The 26811-nt window shown below is 34.8% G+C and overlaps 1 protein-coding gene across 9 annotated transcripts; it reads right to left on the bottom strand.

Annotated features, from left to right (window-relative positions):
* Positions 1 to 1951: 1951 nt before the first annotated feature.
* On the bottom strand, positions 1952 to 26554 carry LOC123551730 (protein delta homolog 1-like). 9 transcript variants are annotated; one of them, XR_008370603.1, is made up of 7 exons: positions 26280 to 26405; positions 16140 to 16291; positions 15246 to 15378; positions 14268 to 14375; positions 13664 to 13987; positions 6861 to 8396; positions 6270 to 6415 (listed from the first exon to the last, which is right to left on the bottom strand). XR_008370603.1 is itself a non-coding variant. In XM_053541246.1 (6 exons), the coding sequence occupies exons 1-6, from the start codon at positions 6910 to 6912 to the stop codon at positions 2604 to 2606; spliced, it is 639 nt and encodes a 212-aa protein (XP_053397221.1). In that variant the 5' UTR covers positions 6913 to 7005; the 3' UTR covers positions 1952 to 2603. The 9 variants fall into 9 exon arrangements, 7 of the variants coding, with proteins under 7 accessions (XP_053397221.1, XP_053397219.1, XP_053397217.1 ...); XR_008370604.1 differs by having other exon boundaries at positions 6270 to 6442; XM_053541246.1 differs by lacking the exons at positions 13664 to 13987; positions 14268 to 14375; positions 15246 to 15378; positions 16140 to 16291; positions 26280 to 26405 and adding exons at positions 1952 to 2707; positions 3686 to 3781; positions 4257 to 4364; positions 4654 to 4786 and having other exon boundaries at positions 6861 to 7005.
* Between the last annotated feature and the right edge of the window lie 257 nt (positions 26555 to 26811).

Here is a 26811-nt window from a genome sequence, read left to right on the forward strand (position 1 = left end):
AAGATATTTAAATGGACAAATGTTCTCTGTGTAAGTCGACGTATAACTTCTAACATTCCCCGCAAAATACTGTTAATACGAGAGAATAGTTTCTTAATTCAAATCATAATGAGTAGAGACAAACTGCAAAGTGGTGGCCACTGTCCAAAATTTTTGCAGAGAATTCACAATACCATTAATATGAATAATAGAAACACCAAACTGTTGGTAAATAATAATAAAACACAAAATAAAACTGTCAATATCATTGTTTCTAGGGTACCTTAAGTAAACGGAGTTAATGTGATAGAATTCTAACTCCAACATTGGACAAATATGGTCGAGTCCAGTGGGACTGTTTTAGATTTTGCTCATTTCAGTCAAAATAATCGTGGGGCAGAAGTAAACCTACCTACATTTCTTCACAATATGTAATCTGAAGTGTAAAGACAAAATAGAAAACTTATACAGCATGTAATTCAGTATTTGTAAAGGTGTCTAACTCTGTCCCTTCTGTTTCAGAGATAAATTCACTTTGAACAGCAAGAAAGTGCTTATCAAATGAAAATTTTTCATTTTGTACAACAAATCAATAATATGTTTTTAAAAAAGTAAAAACGTTATTAGGAAAAAAGGAAAATAAGGTAAAACAATCGGTCCCAGTGGGGCTTGAACCTATGTCCCCTGAAAAATTTCAGTCAAAGTAGGTTTATTGTAGGAACTGAATACTCTTCAAAAAGGACCTTAGCATTGAAAAGTAATTACTAACCAAAAATTGAAGACAGAATTAAAGAGTCTTTACTTGTTGACCCGCAGAAATTGTGTAATAAAACTTTTTTGATATATTTAGTCGAGACGTTTACATATCGCTGACCTCTATATTTACGCGCATATTTCAACATTCAAAATGGCGATAACTTCCTTATTTCTAAACGGAACATATTGTGAGCACTCTTTTTAGATAATTTCTAATCTGACGGTGACAGTTTCGATTCAATATTTGATATAAAGTTGTTTTCGAATTGTTTTGGCACGTAGATCAAATCATTAAAAAAGAAATATCGACCGGTTTCACGCATGCATTAACACTAGAAAGGGAAATTTAATCCTTTAAGTATATATAAGCGACTAGTCCGAAAAATTATCGTTTCGGTCTTTTTATCAATGCAAGAGAAAATAAAGTGACATAATATAACAACCAATTGACTGGAGAATTATTTGTGTTTTTGTTTTCAAGTTAATTATGTAGCTCAATAAAGAGCTTGATTGAAAGGTTAAGATAAGTTCGCTGTCACAAAAATGCCCCTATAAACCATAACACAATCATTCAAATTAACCTAAATAGTGAGAGATATTTCTTAATCGTTAGCATATCTCATGGTACGGTTTTGCAGTTGATACAGAAATATGAATAAAATTAACACACACAACAATCTTGATAAACTATAGAATACATCACTTAAGATGCACGTGAGATCCAGTCTTCATTTGTTTGAATGTGTTTCGTTCGAAACCGGTTCTAACATTTCAGTTCCCATTGCACACTATTTTACAATAGCATTAAGATAAATTTTTGTTGTATTTTCTACATTCTGAACGAGTGAACACAGTAACTTATATGTATATGATATGTTGGCTGACTTGTTTCTGAACGCGGTTCTATTTCGTAAATGTGACTGTGGCGTGATAGGTATCACACCTTACATTACCTCTCATGAACCCGGTTTTATTTCGTAAATATGACCAAATATAATAATTATGGCCTGTTTCGTCGGGCCCTTAAGGGTGTTTCTCTTGTTGCTCTGTCTTCTGAAAAGGCATTGAGTACATACGTTTTTGGTTCTTAAGGTTTGCTTTTTATATATTTATACACGAGCATTTTTGTGTTTTACATGCCATGCCTTTTTGTTTCCATTACGTGTGTTAGAGATTCACCTGGAGGGGATTACTTTTATTTACACTGTCCCATGTATTTGGAACATGGTGGGGGTAAGAGTGAGGTTGGGTGCGCACCATAAACCGGTTTAAGCTCCCCAGTGGTGTTTTTGCCACTGACCGTTCCAAGGCGGTGCCCCACTGGGTTCCTTTGTTTGTTCGTTTTGTCCTTGTGTGTTGACTTTGTGTGCGCGCGTGTGTGTATGCTTATTGTTCGTCTTGTCCTTATGTGTTGGCTTTAAGTGTGTGTGTGTGTGTGTTGTTCGTTTTGTCCTGATGTGTAAGCTTTGAATGTGTGTGTGGTGCACGCGTTTGCGTGCTGGGGGGTTCGTTTTGAGGAGGCTGCGCTTTTGGTGCGTGGCACTCCCTGTTTGATATTTTTCTTTGTTTTTGAGGCATGAGGAGTGTTGAACCTTACATTTCCTCTCATGAACCCGGTTTTCTTTCGTAAATGTGACTAAATGTGACTGTGGCGTAAAGAGTGTTGCACCTTACATTACCTCTCTTCAACAGACTTAATCAAAACGAGGCTGCTACTATTTTGCTTTGTTGCATTCTATGCTTCAAAAGGATCTCTTTACAGATTTTATTACACATGATATATGTCCTCTGGATATAGTTATTATTAAACAGGTTGCTGATTTTTAAAGATTATTAGTATATTACTGAAATACACAAGTAAGAAGTACCTACTTCCAAATCATCACAATAACAAGCATTGATACAAACACAACTAAACATCCAACAGGAGCTAGAACATAAGCTGTCATCAAAGACGAACTTTTATCAGTATCTGTAATAGAACAGTGCACAATAAAAAGAACTGTTCTCTTTGATTATGTCAGACTTATAGGTAGTTCTTACATCCAACAGGGACTGGGCTATTTTGATGTTTTCGCCTGTTTTGTCTGGCCCTTAACCTTATCATGCTGGACACGATTGATTTTGCCTTTGCGACCAGTGCAGCTCATGATCAGCCTGCACATTCGTACAGTCTGATCATGACCTACACTGTTCGCCATTCAGTCAGTATATTTTTGGTATGCACCCCTTTTAACAGTTAATGGTACTGTCTAAATTGAAAGATGGACAAGTTCATTATAGAAATTTAGCAGGGTAAGGGTTAAGGGTGTTTCCCTTTGCTCTGATTTCTGCAAAGACGCACGTCAGCGTATTCTGAATTGCGGTTTGGGGAAGCTGCGTCATTGGACCTAGGGTTCACCTGTAGGATATTTATCTTTCTAAACCGCAAAACTGTTCTTAGAAATTTTCAAACCACTGAGGTACATAGAATATAATTCGTTATTTATTCTGTACTAACAGGTTAAGTATAACAGGATCTTTGCACGTGAAAACCATTTGCTTGCTTACTTTATAAATATCCATCAGTGTATTTCATACATGATAGCAAGTGTATTGTAGGTGGTGTTGTAATTAATTATACAAATTTTTATTACTATAATGCTTATATATAATGTAGATAATGGTATTAAGCTTGGCAAACTTTCCTTTAAACACTGGATCTGAAGACATTTCTTTATGTCTACAGAAATAACTTTCTCAGAGAGGTATATTTAAGAAGTCTCTTATTGATTTCTGTAGGAATAGATTTCGTAAAAAATACATATAAAAGAACACTTTAAAAAGAAGATTTTACCGAATCTAAATTCGAATTATAAAGTCCATTGTACATTTTCTGCATTTGTTTTAAACTGAGAGACATTATGTATGCTATTCAGAGCCGTCAAAATTTATAAGCATCAATGAATACCTTCTAGATCATGTTTAGAACTTGTATTGTTTTCTATCTCAACTGTGCTTTTTGCAAAAGTTGTAGTTATTACCACGGATGATTGCGTGGAAATTGCTGAAACAGAAAATAAATTTGCCTATCTGAGACAGGTTTATTTTGGCAAAATAGTAATTATCAAAGAAATTTACAACTCACAAGAACACTTAGTCTCATTAAAATCATACAGCTAAAGAAAGAATAAACAAATTGTCTGGCGAAGAAAATTCGTGTGAAAACGTGTGTTCTCAGTGTTGTTATATTTTCTGGTCCTTCGGGATCATTGATTTCAACTCATTTAGATTTGAAGATTGAATACTGCTTAAGCCGGTGCTAGAGGGCGTGGGCAGTGTTGCATTTTCCATTACTGCTCATGAACAGACTCAATCAAACACAGTCTGCAATTTTCACTGTTTGCCTTGTTCTCGGTGCTTCCGAGGGATCTACTTTTCAGATTTTACACGCTTTACTGCCTTAAATAGATAAAGTTAGATGAATTTTATTTTTAACCTCTGCAAAGAAAAAATAAGAAGAATGTTATCAAATACATTACCTTCGTTACAGTGTATTCCTTCCCAGCCATCTGTACAATTACATTTATAAGCATCTTTGCTAAGATCCTGGCATGTAGCATTGTTTTTACATGGTTTCCTTGCACATTCTGTTGATATGATAATTCAGGTCATTAATATAGATAACAATTCCTATATATCGTAAGATTAAACAGTGCTGAGCGATCGCAAAGCTTTTAAAACTAAACTGTTGTAAAGTAAACGTAAGCAGCAGTTAAGCAATTACCTAACAATGATATTGCGACAGATACAATAGTAATAAATCTGCATCTAAGGCCGCTGGCTCAGTACAATACAATGCAATACTAAACACTGAAACAAAAAAAAAAGTTCTCCATGCATTATAGCTTTGACGCATTAATTTAAATAAGTACCTACGCCATGTGTCATATATTGAAATCCGCATGAGTCCGCCACAATATTCCTTCTCATAGCCAGGACATGTCATATTGCACCCAGAGCTCATTGGATAGTTCTTTAAACGGAAACCACAGTGGCATTCTACTTTATTCTGGAAAATGTACATTGGATATCACAAATAGAAATAAATATATCAGACGGCTCTTTTTAATTATTTTAGCAAATTTTTAACTATTAAATGTTATTAGCCTGATTGTTTTTGTGTTTTACTTGATTCATATTTGATTTAATTTAGTACTTTAATTAGATATTGATATACAGACGATTATGTGTAATGTGTAACATACAGAAAGGATACAGAAAGCCGTGAAATTAATATATGGTTAGTTTGTGTACTTTGAAAGGCATATTACATACTTTTTATTTTACGATAAATTATATATATACGTGTAACTGGGAAGGCAACTTGTCTCCTTGAGAGCTTTATATGAACACCAACGATGCCGTAGGTCAGGAATATGTTACAATATGAAACAACGTACATTGTCGGATGCAGATTTCACTACAAGGAGAGGCGGCTTACGTGAACATGTTTTAAAATACTATTTTATTTCACATGTAGAAATGCTTCATATTCGGTAAATTGTCTGTGTCTCAGATGTCAAATATTAATTGACTGACATTAAATGTGAATGACATTAATATACACTACAACCACCTCATTCAGTGACTAATGCACTTTTGTGTGCTCAAAATTTCATTCTCATTTACCACTTTACTACAAGTAAATCTATGCCTGTATGCAAAAATCACGTTTTAGTGCAAACAATGTTTTAGTTTGCATTTTAACTTCCCTTTTTGAATCTTCTAAATATCTCCTTATAGATTTTATCAACTGTCTGAATAGCGAGTGACGGCTAAATAAAAGTCTTTCCGCTTTTAGACTCAGTGTTGTAATAATTAATTGTTGTTTAAGATTATAGAGTTCATCTAATTTTACCATTATAATTGAGTTCCACTTAAGCAAGTGCTAGGGGTAGTGAGGGGTGTTGCATATTTCATTACCGCTCATGCACAAACTCTGCTATTATTTTGTTTGGTTCCCTTCTAGGCTTCCAAATGCTCTCCTTACATATATTTTAACTATCACAACAGTGGTCTCACGGCGGCTGAAAACGTCTCTCCATACTTAGACTCTGTGTTGTTATACTTTATTGTCCGTTGGTATATTATAGAATCTATTGTATGTTCTTACTATAATTGAATTCTGCTTAAGCCGTTGCTGGGGGCTCGAGGGGTGTTGTACATTACAATACCATTCATGCATAGATTCAGTCAAACCGATTTTGCTAATATTTTGCTTGCTATGCTTCAACAGGATCTTTTCATAGATTTTATTAAACTAGAAAAATACTGCTTTCTGCTTTAAAGATCCAATATGCGCCTCGTTGAAAATCTAAATGTCTGAAATGAAGAAAAGTGATTGATATTTCGTCTTTGTTGATGTGTTTTTATTGTCATCATTCTCCGTCAACAAATGGTTCTTCTTTGCCATTGCATTATGAAAAAAAAAGAACTATAAAAGTCATAATTGAGCTTTGGGAAAATACGGAAAATATATGATCTCGACTTACCTCAGTTCCAGCATATCTGTATTCTCTGGAACTACATCGAATTTTACATTCGTCCCCACTGTTGCTTTCACTGCTCTTTAACTTAATGTCGAGGATTCGTGCAAGCTTGCCCTCATAACAGCCTAAGTATCCCTTCGGCACATACGCTGAAAGTAGCAAACATGGTGACCTTACTTGGTAACATCAATGAAAAAGACGTACATTATAGTATACAGAATTTAGTGTTTTTCTCATTTGAAATATGTATAACAAGACTACGATTTAAACCAAAGTATCATTTGTTTTTGGATAGAAATATTTTGCAGGATTTTATTAGAAAGTTTGTAATGAAAATCAATCAATCTAGAGTTATCAGAGACCAGACGTCGCAAAATACCATCCTAGATGAACCATTAAAGTGTTAACATATTTACAAAACATCGCATATAGTTAACTTTGTGTTGACATTCAGCAGTGTATCATTTATATTATATATATTCCTTTCATATCATGCCCTAAGCACTACAAAAAAGCTTGAAAATATTTTGCAGCAAGTAAATGTATACATAAAATATGATTCTTATAGAATTTACTAAATTAATAACAACTTACCTCCCATTGTATATATTGCCAGACATATCATTAAGAAACACATGTGTCCCATTTTGTAACAATTTAATTAATTGTGCTTATAAATGTATATATCTATAGTTGTATGACGCAGATCATTGGTATATGGAGCGTAAACAGGAAAGATATACATCAAATTCATTAATATTTGTTCTAGAGTGTGTGTAAACAACACGTTCGTATTTTATTTCGTGTGTATAGAAGCAAATTATGGTTAGGTTATCGGGAATACGCCTTTATTACCATTTTTTGCCTGTCTACAAAATTGCAGCCTTTTAGCATTTTGAAGGATTCTCCGGTCAGTAGCCAGAACTATTGTCCAAGGTCCGAAGATATCAGAAATAAATTTCATTTATATTTATTTTACTTAATAGCCCAGAACTATTAAGGAATACTCAATATAAAATTTATTAATCACATATCAAATTATGTAAACTAATTTTGATGGTTAACTGATATCGGACTTGTCCAGTGAATCGATTGCTGAAGGGATACCGGACCTTAAGGGAGATCACAGAGACATATAGTTGTAAGATCACAGAGACATATAGTTAGTTTAAACATATTTTATTGCATAGCAATCTATACATTATGTACATCTCAAATACACTTAACAACGGTATCTGCAAAAGGGTTGGGTAACAAGTTCTCTCAACATTATAACATACTCCCCCCATCCCCCCTCAGAGACATATGAAGTAAAGGTCCATATTGCAGTAAAAACAGCTGGTCTTAAAACAGATCACCAGTTCAGATGGTGATTTAATAAATGAGTGTTAGAATAGACAATAGAACTATTAAAATAACTGCAAGCTAAGTTCGATCAATTTTGTTCATCAGCGGTAATGACTTAAGCAGCTTCCCCAATGCCCCTTACACTAACACCAGCTTAAACTTAACTCTATAATAAGACTACAGGACGTCAGATGACCAAAGATGATAACAACACAGTTTAATGTACAATTAACAGGACATTCTTTTTACTTTGTTTAATCGATCACTGTAACGACACAGATCCAAATAAGACTTAAACAATTTTGTAATCTGTTCTTCTTTTGTTCTGAAATGACATCATATGATTTCATCAGTATCAACTAAAGCACTTGATCAGAACATAATATATTCCCTTATGGATGAGTCAATAGTTTACGGACTTTATATTTGTCTGTTTTTTGTTCTGTTCTATTCTATTCTGTTCTGTTCTATGTATACCCTGCTGTTTTGGATAACCGTGTTTCATCAATATATGTATATTCAGCGTTAGATGTATCCGAGGTCGATTCATAACGAGGTGTAATATATGACACATCTTCCTGGCCTATACCATTATTTATCACGTATAGGTCCGTGTTATGAAAAGTTGTCAACTGTATCCCATTTATGACTTCATTTCCACTGGACATGGCTGTATAATATGGCTGTGAATAGCCTCCCGAATTGTATAAGTCATCATAATGAGTGTACTCGTTCTGAGGGCGATCTCTATCGTGTCTTCGTTTGATACTTCGTTTCCGTCTTCTACAATGGTAGAGGTTAACATTTTGCAATATAACACTTACATTTAATGTTTAAATAAGCTATAAAATAGAGTCGTGTTTGGACGAGACGTCTTGTATATAAAATTATTCGCGTTTCGAAATTACTTTTCTTGGTAGTTTATCCCAGTACTAGTTTGGTCTGAAGTTTATGCTAGTATATTTGGGCGCACTTTGTCACGTGAATTTCCTCCTGCCTTGTCGCTATCTTAGAAAGATATATACGAAAACCACTTATACCATTTTCTTCAGAATATATTTTTCGTTCAGACATTTTCAAGAAAAAGCTTAATAAACGTATGTTTTGCGAAGTGATTCAGACAGCCGCTTTCTTATTCTTCTGTTCATCTTGGTTTAAAACAAAAACTTCAGTTAGATGTTTGGACTTCATTCTTTTCGGTCGGGGCTGATACTATGGTTGCTAAGAAGAACTTGTGAGAGGTTGTGGCAGAGGCATGACAGGTGGAAATGTGTCATCAAGAGATGGCTATGTGAAAGACTCTTTGAAAGATCGTCTTTTTGTCTCTCATAATTAAGACTTTTAAACATTCCAGGCTGAATTTATTGCGTGCATTTTAATTTTCTATATGTTACACTCTTAAAAGGTGCTTGAGACTAATAACTTGAGGTTAAATAAATATGGTAATGTTACACTGGGTTTTATTTACATCGGAATACTGTACCTAGTGTTTTACATGTAACAGAATTATCTATATTGTTTAACTTACAGTTGCTGGTAGCGGAATGCTGCAATGTATGCATTACAAGCAGCTGAATGCTGTGTTATGTGCTCTTCTTACAGTGGTATGCTACGTTAGGTTATTTTCAAGAAGCGGAATGCTGCATTAGGTTATCTGCAAGCCGTGGAAGGCTGCGTTATGTGCTCTTCTTACAATGGAATGCTGCGTTATGTGCTCTTCTTACAGTGGTATGCTGCCTAAGGTTATTTTCAGATGCGGAATGCCGTTTGCAGCGGAATGCCGCGTTAGGTTATGTGCAAGCAGCAGAATGCTGCGTTTTGTGCTTTTCTTGCAGTGGAATACTGCGTTAGGTTATCTTCAGGCAGCGGATTGCTGCGTTATGTGTTCTTCTTGCAGTGGAATGCTGCGTTATGTGCTGTTCTTGCAGTGGAATGCTCCGTTATGTTATCTGCAAGCAGCGGATTACTGCGTTATGTGCTGGTTTTGCAGTGGAATGCTGTGTTTGTTTATCTGCAAGCAGCGTTATGCTGTGTTATGTGTTCTTCTTGCAGTGGAATACTCCGTTAGGCTATTTTCAAGCAGTGGAATGCTGCGTTATGTGTTCTTCTTGAAGTGGAATGCTGCGTTAGGTTGTCTTCAAGCAGTGGAATGTTGCGTTATGTGTTCTTCCTGCAGGAATGCTGCGTTAGGGTATTTTAAGAAGTGGAATGCTGCACTATGTGTTCTTCTTGCAGTGGAATACTGCGTTAGGTTATTTTAAGAAGTGGAATGCTGCACTATGTGTTCTTCTTGCAGTGGAATGCTTTGTTAGGTTATTTTCAAGCAGCGGAATGCTGATTTATGTGCTCCGTTTGGAGTGGAATACTGCGTTAGGTTATTTTCAAGTAGTGGAATGCTGCACTATGTGTTCTTCTTGCATTGGAATGCTGTGTTAGGTTATTTTCAAGCAGCGGAATGCTGCGTTATGTGTTCTTTTTGCAGTGGAATGCTGTGTTATGTTATTTTCAAGCAGCAGAATGCTGCGTTATGTTATTTTCAAGCAGTGGAATGCTGCGGTATGTGTCCTTCTTGCAGTGGAATGCTGCGTTATGTTGTTTTTCAAGCAGTGGAATGCTGCGTTATTTTATTTTCAAGCAGAGGAATGCTGCGTTATATATTCTTCTTGCAGCGGAATGATGCATTAGATTATTTGCAAGCAGTAGAATGCTGCTTTATGTGCTCCTCCTGCGGTGGAATGCTGCGTTAGGTTATCTGCAAGCAGCGGAATGCTGAGTTAGGTGCTCTTCCTGCAGTGGAATTTTAAGAAGTGGTATTCTGATTTTTGTGCTCTTCCTGCAGTGGAATGCTGCGTTATGTTATCTGCAAGCAGCAGAATTCTGTGATATGTTATCTTCAAGCAGTGGAATGCTGCGTTATGTGTTATTAATGCTGCGTTAGGTTATTTGCATGCAGCGGAATGCTGCGTTATATGTTTTCTTGTAATGGAAGGCTGCGTTAGGTTATGTGCAAGCAGTGGAATGCTGCGTTATGTTTTTTGTAAGCAGCGGAATGCTGCGTAATGTTGCTTTATGTGCTCTGCAAGCAGCGGAATGCTACATTAAGTAATCTGCAAGCAGCGAAATGCTGCGTTATGTGCTCTGCAAGCAGCAGAATGCTGCGTTATGTGCTCTGCAAGCAGCGGAATGCTGCATTACGTAATCTGCAAGCAGCGGAATGCTGCGATATGTGCTCTGCAAGCAGCGGAATGCTGTATTAAATAATCTGCAAGCAGCGGAATGCTGCGTTATGTGCTCTGCAAGCAGCGGAATGCTGCATGATGTTTTCTGCAAGCAATGTATTCCTGTTGAAATGGGTTTTAGACGATTGGGCTTTGGTGATCTTATGGTCCTTCATAGAAGTGGGATATTAATGTACAAGGTAACAAGTATCGTTAGTAAGTATTTCTTTGTTTTACATTTCCTGCGTCAATAATTTTGATACAGAAGACTGTTAGCATTTTCTCTCTTTGTTATCTCGATATGCTGCCAATTATATACATTATTCCTACTTTTATTGTTTCTTTTTTGTCTTGTTGAAGGTAACTGAGATTAAAGAATAATTGATTTACTCACAGCTTTAGCGTGAGTAAATAAAATTATTCGCGTTTCGAAATTACTTTTCTTGGTAGTTTATCCCAGTACTAGTTTGGTCTGAAGTTTATGCTAGTATATTTGGGCGCTCTTTGTCACGTGAATTTCGTGAAATATTTCGGCGTATATATGTGTGAACTGATATAATTGTTCTCACCACTCGAGGTTTATGATTGGCAGCAAACAGTCTGTACCCGCCCTCCCTCCCATGATATATGTTGGTGCTTGTATTTTAGTTATAGCTTGCTTCAACGAAACAAACTGGCATGAAAATCGCTTGTCTAGAATATTAGTTTATTTTATTATAAAATAAATGTTGTTTTTGGTTTATGTTTACTATTCTACGCAGGTTATGTCAAGTTTTGAATATATATAATGTGTTTGTTTTTTCTAAGTAAATCACTCCGATTGTTAGTTGTAAAGCTACAATTTTGGTTGTATCTGTTTGGCTCTGGTGATGTCTTTTCTAATAAAATCTTAAACACCAGATAAAATTAAGAGATTTTATTAATTATTCACGCCTGTGTTTTACGCAAACTCGAAACATTTATCTTAACAACATGATTAAATTTACTTTTAGTCTCGTTTCAGTTCAAATTTACCCCTATGCTAGATCGCTTGGAACCATACGAAGAACATTAAATCGATTGTTGAAATATGCATTTACTTCGTGTACAATTGTACACTTATATGCTGCCAATTATATACCTTATTCCTACTTTTATTGTTTCTTTTTTGTCTTGTTGAAGGTAATTGAGATTAGAGAATAATTGATTTACTCACAGCTTTAGCGTGAGTAAGCTAGTTTTATCAATTTATCGTGATTGTAGGTTACTTGTGTTTAACGAGCAATATACATTTACCATTTAAATTTTAATTTGACATTGACATTGAAACAGGATGTGGAATAAATATGGTATGCTTTACCATGCAACAACGTTAATGTGATAATAGGAATGATAGAGAAAATACAGACACGTGTGTTCTTTGTACTTCAAAGCATGAGACGAAGAATTGGAATACCAGTCAAAATCAAAGTCAGGACAATCGGAAAGACGGATGCGGTACTAAATCATTGTTTGTGGTGGAAAGTATAATAATGAAACTAAATTCAAAAGACACTGAGATCGAAAGGATAAGTCAATTTTATGTACATATTTATTGGTGCCAAATAGAAACGGAAAAGCCTTTAACATTTAAAGTACTACCTGTTGATAAAATACGGCGGTTTAAAACTCCGCTGGTTAGCGGTTGTCAGTACCATGTAATGGAAATAATAAGTTATAACATATATGGATAAAAAAAACAGGAATACGCACTTCGGTATAACAAAAGTAGGAATGACAACAGCTATGACAACAATTAGTCCAACTGGCGCCAAAATGTAAACTTTCAGCAGAGTAACACTATCGTCAGCTTCTGTGACTGAAACCCAAAACACAACATTTCACACAAATATGTAACAGTAATCCAAATTCATACCAAATATTGAAATATTAAAATTTCGTTGAGAATAAAGAAAACTGTAACCTTTTTCTTTTATAATTTCTATCTTTTTCAATGGTATTTCAGACGGATTTAGTTTCATATCTTGAAATAAGTCGCTATTAATGTGATTCACTTGAAACTATATGCTTTCATCGTTTCTGTCTGTCAATCCGGTATTTGTACTCATCAAATTTTGTATTAAGTTTTAAAGCTAAAAGAGTCTTAGAAAATAATTGTATGATAGTCTGGTACAAAATGACGGTGTTGTACAAAATGACGGTGTTTTCTGTATTATTTTTCTCGAGAATAGTTCGGAGGCAAATATTTCAGTTTCGTGATCGCTGTATTACCTATTTATAATCATTTACCGCATCTTCCCAGTTCATGTACATTTCATTGTGTAAGATGATATCACTTCTCGCTAGAGGTAAAACGCCAAGAACAGTATACAAGGCATGTAGGCTATTAGTTTTTTTCCTACATGTTTTTAAATTGACGATATCGTATGTCAAATTATCAACGAAATCGTTCTAACATTTTGGATAAGGAACGGCTTGATATATGTATTGTCTGTCATACAGACCTCTGTCATACTGACCTTAGTCATACAGACCTCAGTCATACTGACCTTCATACAGACTTCAGTCATACTGACCTCAGTCATACTGACCTTAGTCATACAGACTTCAGTCATACTGACCTCAGTCATACTGACCTTAGTCATACAGACTTCAGTCATACGGACCTTAGTCATACAGACTTCAGTCATACTGACCTCAGTCATACTGACCTTAGTCATACAGACTTCAGTCATACTGACCTCAGTCATACTGACCTTAGTCATACTTACCTCAGTCATATAGACATCTGTCATACTGGCCTCATTCTATAGACGGAACGATAAAAATATCATTTAAAATTATGAAAGATACCTGTATCAGGTCTAGCGTTTGTAGTTAACTTCGTCATATTGGTACTGACTGAGTATGTATAAGGTAATGCTGAAGATGTTGGAATTGATGTTCTTGAATTGTCTGGTGTTGTGTAGAATACTGAAGAGATTGAAATCTTTTCGTTCGTTTTCCTTACTGTAGTTACTACTGAGGTTGAAGACGCGTTTGATTTTTGAACTTCTGTATAAGGCAATACCGAAGAAGCCTGTGTTGTATAAAACACTGAAGATTTTGAAATCTCTTTATCTGTTTGCCTTATTGAAGTTGCTACTGAGGTTGAAGACGCGGGAGGTTTTTGAACGTCTGTAATAGAAAATGAGGTGTACAAATTATTAGAATGCAGAAGATATATCTTGTTAAGAAGGTGTTTCACATGGATTGGTTTTTGTAGTTATTATATTATATTATCATTGTTGATTTCAAAAGCATGTTGTGTGTGAAATATTGAATAAAATATCTTTTTATATTTACAGTTAAACGGAAAATATAATACTGATTTTTCGAACCTGTCAGGAAATATCAGTTTGCTTAAAGGTAGTATTATGTAAAAAGTGTAAAACTACAATGATGAGGTTATATATACCCTGAGTACAGTTTTCTCCTTGCCATCCATCTATACAGCTACAAGTGTAAGTACGTGAATCAATGTCGTTACAGCTGGCATTATTTTGACACGGCTTTCTAACACACTCTAAAGAAATAATAAACAAAAACCTTCAAAAGTTAATACTAGTACACAGACAATTTGGTAAAAGCGTGAAATAACGAATAAAACTACTTGAAAACTTCTCAAGCACAATCATGTTATCTTGAGCAATACAACAGCACATATGTATTTTATAGAAAAAGAAGACAAGATTCAAATATGTATGCTCTACTAAACGAAACTCTACATCGGTGTGACTACTGTTTCAAGTGAAAGTTCAATATGAACTTAATGTGACATCTAGTATGACAATAAAATAACAAAGATAAAGATACAGTAGGGAAAACCATGCCACAAGAATGGATCCCATTCAAAGTGTATTCCTTAACCTTTAGCCTGCTAAGTTTCTAAAATGGATTTGTCTATCATTAGATTTGGGAAGTATCATTTATTATGTGAAGGGGTGTTCCCTGAACATTTACTGACTGAATAGCGAACAGTGCAGACCATGATCAGCCTGCGCGGATGTGCAAGTTGATCTTGGTCTGCACTGGTCGCAAAGGCAGAATCACTTGCTGCCAGCAGGCCAAAGGTTAATCAGTTAAGTATGGATATTAACATTACAAAAATATACACAAAATATTTAATAGTACAAAATGAAACGTACGGAGAACAAGTAAAAACACACACAAATGAGAACAGCGGGACACCGCATTGGGACGGTCAGTAGGACAACCGTCACAAGGGAACTGAAACAAGCCTAAGGTGCCAGCTTAATCCCACTCTTCACCTCAAGAATGTTAAAAAATTACAGAACAGTGTAAATAAAATTAATTCCTGCCAGGATAAAACGGAGGATCTTATCAATTTAAGAAACTAATCATTATTATCATTAAGTGTTTAATGAGATCGTACGCCATGTGTCGTAGATAGAAATCTGCAAAGGTCCACCGCAATATTCATCAATCCTGCCGGTGCATTCAACAACACACCCAGATGTTTGCTGGTTATTCTTGATCCTTGTACCACAATGACACTGCCGGGCAATCTGTAATGATTTACCAGTTTTGTTAACTATAGAGATATTAAATTCACCAAAGTATGTATTTTTATCTTATGCATTCACATCCCTTTCTTGAATGTTGAGATAACTTTTACTCTAAAATGCTTCCATGTCAGAATGTAATGTTATACCAAAAATACATGGCAAGACATACACGCAAAAAGAAATAATGTTGACATTCACATGTGTCACAATGAACTAAAACCTAGTACTTTTAATGGATGTGTGACTTGCATGAAAATACGTACGTTACATAACAAATATTTCCTTTTGGTTAAGATAATAACTTCTGACATTCATTAGCTGTATTCGTATATCATGTACATGATGTCCTAATGACTTTGTAAACCCTTTAGGTCACATAAATACATGACACAGCCAACGTACGATTTGATTGAAGGAAACGGACTAAAACTTATTTTCCTAGTACGTTATAGCGATTTTGTAAGTTTCTCCGTTCGTAATTGATGACCCCTGCCCTTCGTCTGCAATTTATAGCTCTAATGGCAATTTCAGCTTATATTTGAAATATCTATGATCAACAGAATATGTTAAGATTTCGTGGACGCTTAAGGTAGATGATTTTAGTTTTTTTTTACCATAACTTAAAGTTGTTACTTTAAAGAATGTACATTACATAAGATATTGTAGCAACTGTTTTCTGTCATTCTATTCTTATTCACGTGTTTGCATATATATCACAAAAGTGTTTAAATTAAAATCAAACACTGTCAAAAAATTATTACTTTGGTTCCTGCATATCTGTATCCTTTGGTGCTGCAACGCTGCATACACTCTTCGCCACTGTTCGTATTAGAAGTAGACAATTTAATATCAAGGTTTGGGTTTTGTACTGACGAGTCATCGAAACATCCAAGATATCCAATTGGTGTATACGCTAATAAAAAGGAAAAAATCATGGCAATGTCTTGTTTATGAAGATCAGATTATTACAAAGGAAAGAATTCATGGCAATGTCTTGTTTATGAAGATCAGAATATTACAAAGGAAAGAATTAATGGCAATGTCTTGTTTATGAAGATCAGATCATTATCTTATGCTGTTTATAGTGGTGATACGTCTTATTTGCTATTCAACACAAAACTACGCGGGACTGCTGGAACACCACTGTGTTGAAAGACATGTTGAACTCTTTCAGCAGAAATGAGAAAAATATTATGTTCTGAAGTCTAACTTCAAGCATTTGATCAAACATGATCGAAATATGTTAACACAATCCATAGGCTGACCCTTTAACTTAAGACAAGGTCACTCACGCAAAGCAAACACACTTGGACAAAACGAACGAATGAAAGAAAACAGTGGGGCACCGCTTTAAAACGGTCTGCGGCAAAACCACCACTGGGGAATTTATGATGAACCTAACCTCACTCTTACCCCCTTACCATGTTCTAAGTTCAAAGTCAAGCACTACTAGTATATTTTTATTAGAACAAATCGGACCAGACATTGGAGAATGAAACAAGCCTGTATTTGAACATGGTATTATTTCGATTTAGGAAGAACTTTAATGAACAAGTAGTATATAAAAGTATTTCTTAACATAGTTGTATTTCGGCAACAGTCAAAAAAAGAGGCTCAAAAATGCGAGAACACGTTTGTACATTTCAAAAGGCTGAGGGCAAAACGTCTAAATGACGTCAACGATACAGTTAATTGGAAACATCCTAGTTTATTGTATTTTATGCTATGCTCCGTCGTACGTTAAATGACGTTTCTCTTGTTGTTCCAGCCTCCCGCAAAGTCATTGTATGTGGTAAAGCTGGTCAGGATTTCTTTAATATATATGTTTATATGAGTACTTCTGTGGTTTAGTTTTGGTGTTTTTGTTGACATATCTAAAACAGAGTCAATAAGGGATTTATACATGTAGCTGTTATAATAGCAATACAATGTATTGAAGACATCCGCAAAACGGTGTTGACTTAAATAATTATCACTTTTATAATGAGGCGCCTTTTTTCTGTTGGTTGATGTATTGAGGACTGGAGAGCAGCCACGTTCTACATTAATATTTCCCACTCTCTTAACAGCAGTTTGTTACAGTATCTTAATATTTCTCAACTGAGTATCTAAATTTATAAATTAATTTATTATCAAATAAATGTATTTATGGATACGTTTAACCTTACTTCTTAACCTTATTATGATAACGCGAATAATAGGTCGAACCATTCTGAGGGCGAATCATGTTACAGACAAGTATTAGTAAGCACAATAAAGTCCGATTAGTATTATCATAATTTATGCATAAATCGTCAGCCATCTTGTTGGATTAAAACACAAAGGAAAAAATACATTGATCTTACCAATTAAACGGTAATTCCATACGTAATTTTTATTTGAACTTTGCAAAAAGTACGGATTAATAGTTCGGATACGAATTATTATCTGTTCACACATGGACTTAACTGGTTTTGTGAATATTTGCAATATAAATATGAAATAACTCCGGACACGAGGTGCGTGTGTGTTGGGACTTTGTTAGTAAACAATATTTCGGAAGTTATCAACTTAACAGAGAAGTATGTCGATCCTGGTGTTGGGAACTTCACACATTCGTTGGCTTGAAATATACTTGTCACAAACAAACGGCGCCAATATGTTTAACCTCAACCCAACACCAGAAATCAATTTTTCAAGTATAAGCGGAGGAAAAATTGAAAATAGAGCACACTTAAGACGGTGGGAGACTACTATTTCATCACAGCGTCCCAAGTACTTAATTGTTCAGTTTGGAGGAAACGATTTGGATCGTCCAAACATGTCTGTGGATGCAGCAGAAACATTGTCCCTGCGCCTTGTGAATTTATGTATGCTGTACCAGACTCGTTATGGCATTTCCCAGATTGTGGTTATGCAGTTATTGCCGCGCCATTCTCCTCGCCATGTGACGAAGGAATTGTATATCCACCTAAATCATACAGCAAATAGAGTATTAAAACAGGAACTGAAACAATTGCCAAGTATCCATTATTGGAATGTAAAAGGGGTAAAAGCACCAACTAAGGAACTTTACAGAGATGGTGTCCATTTCAACGATGTTGGTATGAAGAGATACACAAATAATGTTCGCGGGGCAATAATTCAAATGCTCAAAAAATGACAAACATTATTAGTGATTTTAATTAATTTTCGAGAAGCTCTGCATTATTCACAAAGACGTCACATGATCCAGTGTATTTTGATCGGCAAAGTGAACTCTGACAGGTTATCGGTTATCCAATAAGGCTGAAGAAGGATGACGAAACAATCTACATTTCGAGAGAAAAATACAAGAACAGTCGTGTTTAATTGGCAACTGTGTTGCTTATGGGTTAAATTTTTGTAACCATTGTTGTATAATCAATGTTTATTTGTACTTAATCAGGAATACTGCTGTATACAATTTAATTTTGATTGATTTGGTCCCTTATAACAAGTTGGTTCTGTCATTCCAATTTCCATTAAAGCATTTGGAGTTAAAACAAACAATGCCCCTTCTATCGTTTGGGCGGAAATTGAAAAATTATTAATATAAATTTGTTTTTTCTTTAGAATGGGTGAAATATAAATTAATGGTTAATTTTTTTTTTTTTTTTTTTTTTTTTTTTTTAGTGTTCGACTGCTTTAATTAATTCCATTTATAAGTGTTAAGTGGAAGTCCCAAATTAAATTATACATTGTCATAAAATTTCCCAATAAGAGCTTTACATTTCTATTACGTAAATTGTTTGATAGTTTAATTGTAACGTGTAAATACCTTTCTGTTATATTTGAGACCCATTTTCTCACAATTATATGGCTTACACCTTAACTTCAAGGTCTTCAAGCCGGATGAGAAAACCCTTAAATTTAAGGATAAACACTTGTGTGTCAGATATATATTAAAATATACATTATAGGACAGGTACAGGTTTATTGTCGAAATGACGAATTTTAAGATAGTGACACCCAATCGTTTCTGTTTATGCTTCAAATATAGATAGAAACTTTATAGAGAGGTTTGGTGACATAAACCTTAGTTCTAAGGTCTTCTGTGCCTGACGAGTACATCTTTAATCTTAAAGATATGCAAATCTTGGTTAGATTTTATATAATTTTGTATGACAGTAAGCACTGTATTTTCAAATAACCTTAATTTTAAGGTAACTGGCATGCAGAAAAGTAAGAATTAATTATAATGTTTAATTCCTTAATTTTAAGGATAAGAAAAATTGCAGCCATGGGTCGACTGCATTTGTATATATGATAAGGCAGTTTTAAGCCTTAATCAGAGGATTAGTGGCATAAACCTTAGTTTTAAGGTATTTGATGCCGGGTTAGCAGATCCTTAATTTTAAGGATAAACCTTAGTCTCACAAATACATGATTTTATTTCTCATGTGTTGGGAAATTTCATTACCTTAATTTAAGGTAATTGGTATGTGAAATAGGAAGAGTTATTTATAGTTTTAATTCCTTAATTTTAAGGATTAACAAAATTGCGGCCATGGGTCGATTTCATTTGTATTTACAGATAAGGCAGAAGCCTTAATCGGAGGCATGGACCTTAATTTTAAGGTCTTTGATGCCAGAGTAGTAAGTCCTTAAATTTAAGGATAAGCACTAGTCGGACAAATATATGATATGATTTATTATTAAACTTTTCAGGTGTGGGGAAATTATTCAAATGACCTTAATTATTAAGGTATTTGGCATGTAAAAATAGTAAGAATTATCGATCCTTAATTTTAAGGATAAGCTAAGAATTAACAGAGTATACACATGTTAGTAGGTTGTGTGTTTTTACAATGCCATGTTAAACCTTAATTGTAAGGTTGAGAAAGGAATCCGAGTCTGAGATTTTAATGAATTAGCATATGTGTCAAGCAGTTACGCGACTTTAATTTTTCATAGACTACTCTCTTGATAACAACAGAAGAGATTCAGCAAACAATTTTTTAATTTAACCGTATTTTGACTGTAGGAAATGCAAAACATTAGGCTTTACTGTATTAACTTGGATTTATAGTAATCGTAGTAATTTTCAGAAGCTAAGTTGGAGATAAGTTAAATTGCTGATAGAATTAAGGTGGTGGTTGTTCATTCTTTAATTATGGTAGTGAACATTTCAAATAATTTAATCCATATAATGCAGTTTTCTATATTAAAAGTCTGAACTTTATTTTAAAATAACCACAATGGTGGATATAGTTTGATATGTAAATTCACCGAATTTTGTAGACCGTAGCTATGTTTTACATATTTTTAGAAATGATATGTTATAAGTACTACTTCTGTTTTTTTATAGTTATGCAGCTCATCAGAACAAGTGTTGTGATGAACTGTTGTGAACACACTATGTCTGTTTGTACAAATAATTATATTCACAATACATATCAAGTTCCATATCCTTAACTTTAAGAATATCGTTGGTTAAAAAACTGACCCTTGTTTAATCCTGTTTCAGCCGAAATGCCACCTAAACGCAAAAGAAAACCAACACAAAAAGCAGCTGAAAATTTACGAAACAAACAACAGAAGTCTACATCAGAAACCCCTTCCATCCCTAAAGTTTCATCTAATTCGGCACCAACTGCAATTACTTCAGCAGATAGGCAGCAGCTGATAGAAGAACTGGTCCCAAGTGTTACCAAAAGTGTGGTGGAAACTTTGGTCTCTATGAATCTTCTGCCCACAACAAATTCTCCTGTAAATCCATTGGAGCCTTCTACTTCATCAGAGATACCTCCTACTTCCCATGTCATTCCAGTGGAGTCTTCTACTTCATCACAAGAGCCCTCCACTTCAAAAGGTACAACTTCACTACATATTAATATGCATATCGACCACAAAACGAAAGGAAAAATTTGGGCAAATGAGTACGTGGATTTATCCAATTTGTTGCAGTCCAATATGGGACATACTGAGGAGAAAGATGCTTTCAGATTTGTTGAATCTACATCTGGTTTAGTTACTCTCAGGAGAGAAAAAGCCCCAAGACAAATAACAAGTCTTCCACAATGGTTTACTGCTTTTCATACATTTGTAGCGGTATACGCTGAAAAATTTCCAGAAACAACCCCTGCATTGATGCAGTATATGGAAACCATACGAAAACTGGGACAGAGGGCTGGCGATGATGCGGCACTGCAGTACGATAGAACCTTCAGGCGTTTACGACAGGATAATCCGTCATTAGCCTTTGAAAGCCTGCACACAGACACATACACTGATGCATTGGCCATGGGTATAAGCCGCCAGTCAGCTCAGAGAATACGTCTGGGTCATGCCTTTCGTCAGTCAAAATCGCCAAATCCCTGTTACAGCTTTAACAATAATAACGGGAAATGTACCAGGAAACAGTGCCCCTACAAACACGTTTGCCAGCACTGTTCAGGCCCCCACAGCAAAAAGTCCTGTTCAAGAAATCAAGGTCAGCAAAAGGCAAACCCAGTTACCAAACTTGGTGCACAACTCACTGCTGCCAGACGATAACATGGTGTCTGAATTCCATTCCCTTTCCAAAACTAAGTCTATATGCACTCCAATTAAAGTTGAAAAGCTTAAAAAATGGTTAACAGGTTACAATCTGTCGGAAACAGAATTCCTTGTAAATGGTTTCACAAATGGTTTTCATATACCCTTTACTGGAAAACGATTATTTCGGTATTCAAAAAATTTGAAAACAGCTGTGAGTAATCTGGACGTTTTGAAAGAAAAAATAGCTATAGAAATAAAAGAAGGTCGGGTAGCTGGACCCTTTGATTCACCCCCCTTTAATAATTTACAGATCTCTCCATTAGGTTTGGTTCCCAAGAAGGAAGAGGGACAGTTCCGAGTGATTCATCACTTATCCTTTCCTGATACTTTGTCTATCAATGAGGGAATCCCAGACGAATTGTGTTCTGTTTCATACCAAAATATTGATAATGCAGTGAATCTTGTTAAAGTTTGTGGTCGTTCATCTTTCATGATGAAAGTCGATATAAAAAATGCCTACCGTATTGTCCCTATTCATCCAAATGATTTTGAACTTCTTGGATTTGCCATTGAAGATAAATACTACTTTGACAAAACGTTGCCTATGGGGTTGAGTTACTCATGTGCATTATTTGAACGAATAAGCTCAGCAATACAATGGATAGCAGAAGCAAAACTTGGATTACCTCATTGTGCCCATATATTAGATGATTTCTTTTTTGTTGGAAATAATGAACATTTATGCAACACTGGTTTACAAATATTTTTGGATTGGTGTAAATGTGTGGGTATTCCGATTAATCCATCAAAAACTGTTAGACCGTGTACAACTTTGTCATTTGTTGGGATTGAAATTGATTCTGTTAAGATGGAAAAGAGGCTGCCACAAGATAAACTCGTAAAAATTCGTACACTTTTAGGAATGCTTAAACACAAGAAAAAGTAACACTCCAAGAATTACAGTCGGTAATTGGGCTGCTTAATTTTGCTTGTTCAGTAGTTATCCAGGTAGAGCATTTCTGCGCCGCATAATAGATTTGACAGTAGGTCTAAAACAGCCACACCATCACAAAAAATTAACAAAAGAAGCAAGAGCAGATTTTGAGGCTTGGTCATTGTTTATGGACAGTTTCAATGGGAAGTCTTTGTTCCTTTCTGAAAAATGGTTGTCATCTAAATCTTTAGATTTATATACTGACGCTAGCAGCATTGGTTTTGGAGGTTATCTATCAAGACAGTGGTTCTATTCTCGGTGGCCTGAAGACTGGGCTCATTATCATATAACAGTGAAAGAGCTTTTCCCAGTAGTTCTTGCAGTAGAACTGTTCAGTGATGTACTCACAAATAGGTGTATAAATTTCCATACAGATAATGAGGCTGTTGTTAGCATTGTCAATAAACAGTCTTCCAAAGACAGAATCTTGATGACCCTAGTGCGACGTTTGGTAGTACAAACTCTAAAAAACAATATCTTGTTCAAAGCTGTGCACATTCCTGGGTTTAAAAAATTCTCTAGCGGATTCCCTTTCTCGTTTACAGGTGCCAAGTTCCTAAGGGATTTCCATACCCAAATCCTGTGGAGCTACAGATTCCCCGGGAAAAAATTTATCTTTAAGCGAAATCAGTTCTTTCCTGCTGGGCCAGGCTTTGTCAGCATCAAGTCAGCAGACGTATGAACGAGCCTGTAAGACATACAAGGAGTTCTCCGAAATCGAGCTGAAATACCTGCCAGTTTATCCTGCTTCTATTGCAAATTTATTGCTGTTTATCGCGTACTGCTTTAAAAGAGGTCTAGCACCAACGACTGTATCGACTTACATCTCTGCTATTGGCTACTATCATAAATTACACCAGTTACCAGATGCTACTACAAATTTTTTGGTAAAGAAAAGTTTGCAAGGCTATCACAATCACAAGAGACAAGTTGATACACGCTTGCCAATAAAACTACCAATATTAGATCAGTTGTTACATTCCTTGAAATTTACCACCACATCCTATTTCATCCGGTTATTATTGAAAGCAATGTATCTAGTGGCTTTCTATGCTTTTCTGAGAGTTGGCGAAATGACATCTTCAGGCAAACACACTGGACATATTTTAGCCGTCACAGATGTTAAATGGGTTTGGTCAAATTCTAAAGTGCTTGAAGGATTTGAATTAAGTATATCGCAATATAAGCATTCAAAAGGAGCTAGAAAGTCCCTTTTCATCAAAACCACCCAATCAATTTCTTGTCCGGTGTACGCATTAAAGGAGTACATGACCTTAAGGAAAGCAACACAGGGACCTTTATTCGGATTTATGGATGGTTCTCCAATATCTCGAACCTTTTTTGGTCAGCAGCTTGCACTGTCTCTGAATTGGGCAGGTTTAGACTGTACAAGATATAAGGGCCACAGCTTCAGGATTGGGGCCGCTTCCGCTGCAGCTCAAAAAGGGATTCCAGAGGAACACATTAAACAAATGGGACGGTGGACTTCAGATGCCTATAAGAAATACATTAGAATTCCTATGTTAAATGTATGATCAGTGTAGTCACTTGGGTCAAAGACCTCTGACTTATCCAAAGAATTACACCAATTTGTCATGGGGCTAAGGACCTCTGACTAATTGATTCCACTTTTCAGCATTAAAAGTTTAGTCATTGACTTACGACTATTAGATCTCAATTTTCAGTATTAAGAGTTTAGTCATGGGGTTAAGGACTTCTGACTAATAGATCTCAATTTTGCAGTATTACCAGTTTTGTCATGGGGTTAAGGATCTTTGACAAACTGGTAGAATTTACTCACACCAACTTCTAGCTTACGTTTGTGAATAATTTTTAACATGTTGTAAATAATTTTGATATCACATATACTTTGTTTGTGAGTATTACCAATTTTGTCATGGGGTTAAGGACCTCTGACAATCTTCTAGAATGTGCTCGCACCAATCTTAAAAAATGTTGCTTCCGTCTAGTTTTACTGTATGAATAGCTTAGGGTGTTGTAAATATGTTTAATATTACAAGGATCATTTTGGTTACTGTTACCAGTTTTGTCTTGAGGTTAAGGACCTTTGGCAAACTCGTACAGTTTAGTTGCTTACATATAGCTTAACCGGGTGAATAGTTTTAAGATGTAAATAATTTTAGTCTTACAAGGACTTTGTTTTGTTATAATTCAATACATAGACATTGCCGCACTTAGCGGATAGAACAGACGAAAATTTCTAGTCATTTCAAGTTGTAAGCCAAATTATATCCAATATCGTGCCAAAATATAATTTATAGCTTTTGCCATTTATGTGAACATTTTCCCTACATGCTTTACGAAGTTTTGGTTGGGGGGAATTGTGTCCCACAATTTTGTGGCCAGTTGTTAAGGACCCAACCTTTGATATTACAACAGTATGACTAAGACAGTATATAATTTATATACTGTCAATTTTATTTCTTGTTGTATGTTTCAAACAAATTTTGATATTTTGTTATACATTGTTGTATGATATCATGTTTATATGTTCTGTCATTTATTATTAAATGACCTTTTCGATTCACATGGTTTTAGTCTTTTCTCCCTTGTATATCAAACAAAGAAAACTTCGTACATTCAATTTACCTTAAAAGGTAGACATAAAAATTAATTTATTATCAAATAAATGTATTTATGGATACGTTTAACCTTACTTCTTAACCTTATTATGATAACGCGAATAATAGGTCGAACCATTCTGAGGGCGAATCATGTTACAGACAAGTATTAGTAAGCACAATAAAGTCCGATTAGTATTATCATAATTTATGCATAAATCGTCAGCCATCTTGTTGGATTAAAACACAAAGGAAAAAATACATTGCCCGCCCTCCCATCCCTTAAGCTTTTTGAAGACATAATTGTAATTTCCATTTTCTGCAGTAAAGTTATTTTCAAATATACTGCTAGTCATTTAGTATTTAGACTTGTATACAAATAATACCATCTGTGTTCTTAATATCAATTAATTGTGATATTTAGTTATACATTGTTGTATGATATCATGTTTATGTATTCCAGTTGTTAAGGACCCAACCTTTGATATTACAACAGTATGACTAAGACAGTATATAATTTATATACTGTCAATTTTATTTCTTGTTGTATGTTTCAAACAAATTTTGATATTTTGTTATACATTGTTGTATGATATCATGTTTATATGTTCTGTCATTTATTATTAAATGACCTTTTCGATTCACATGGTTTTAGTCTTTTCTCCCTTGTATATCAAACAAAGAAAACTTCGTACATTCAATTTACCTTAAAAGGTAGACATAAAGTATTCTTTTAAGTAGTCTACATACAATATGAAATAAGGTACTCATACAGTAAAAATATTATCATAATTTAATCAATAAAATAATCAAATTGTATTATTAAAAAACAATAGAAATTGTACCGTTTAATCCAGACATCGATATAAAGAAAAGTAAAACTTGTCCATATTCCATCTTAACAAAATTTGATTTTATAAGGTACATTTTAAATGATAAGTTTCGATTTATGCATTAACTAATTGAAACAATGACTCATTTACACCACGTGTCTTCAAACAAGAATAGATATCCGACTATTCAACAATTAGATAGTAGCCTATGATAACGCCTACTCTTAATACTTGTTTGATTATAATTATAATCATTTGATCTTAACATGCCTTATTCATTTTCATCTTAAGTGATGGGAAGTGTTAAGTAGGCAATGTGAAATACAATATCATATACTATGCTTTCAATCTTTAGAATAAATGGACAAATAACAATATCCATTTTAGCATAAAACTACTGATTTTACTTGAGCGCATGGAAATTATATGCTGTCAACACATCTTTTTATATATGCGCGTTTCACGGTGAAACGTAAAGTTACAGTAGCCCTATAGCTAATGATTGAAACGAACTGAAACGAAAATGAACTCTTACTGTTTATTT

Source organism: Mercenaria mercenaria, chromosome 4 (assembly GCF_021730395.1).
Source record: "Mercenaria mercenaria strain notata chromosome 4, MADL_Memer_1, whole genome shotgun sequence".
In the NCBI taxonomy this organism is placed as follows: domain Eukaryota; kingdom Metazoa; phylum Mollusca; class Bivalvia; order Venerida; family Veneridae; genus Mercenaria; species Mercenaria mercenaria.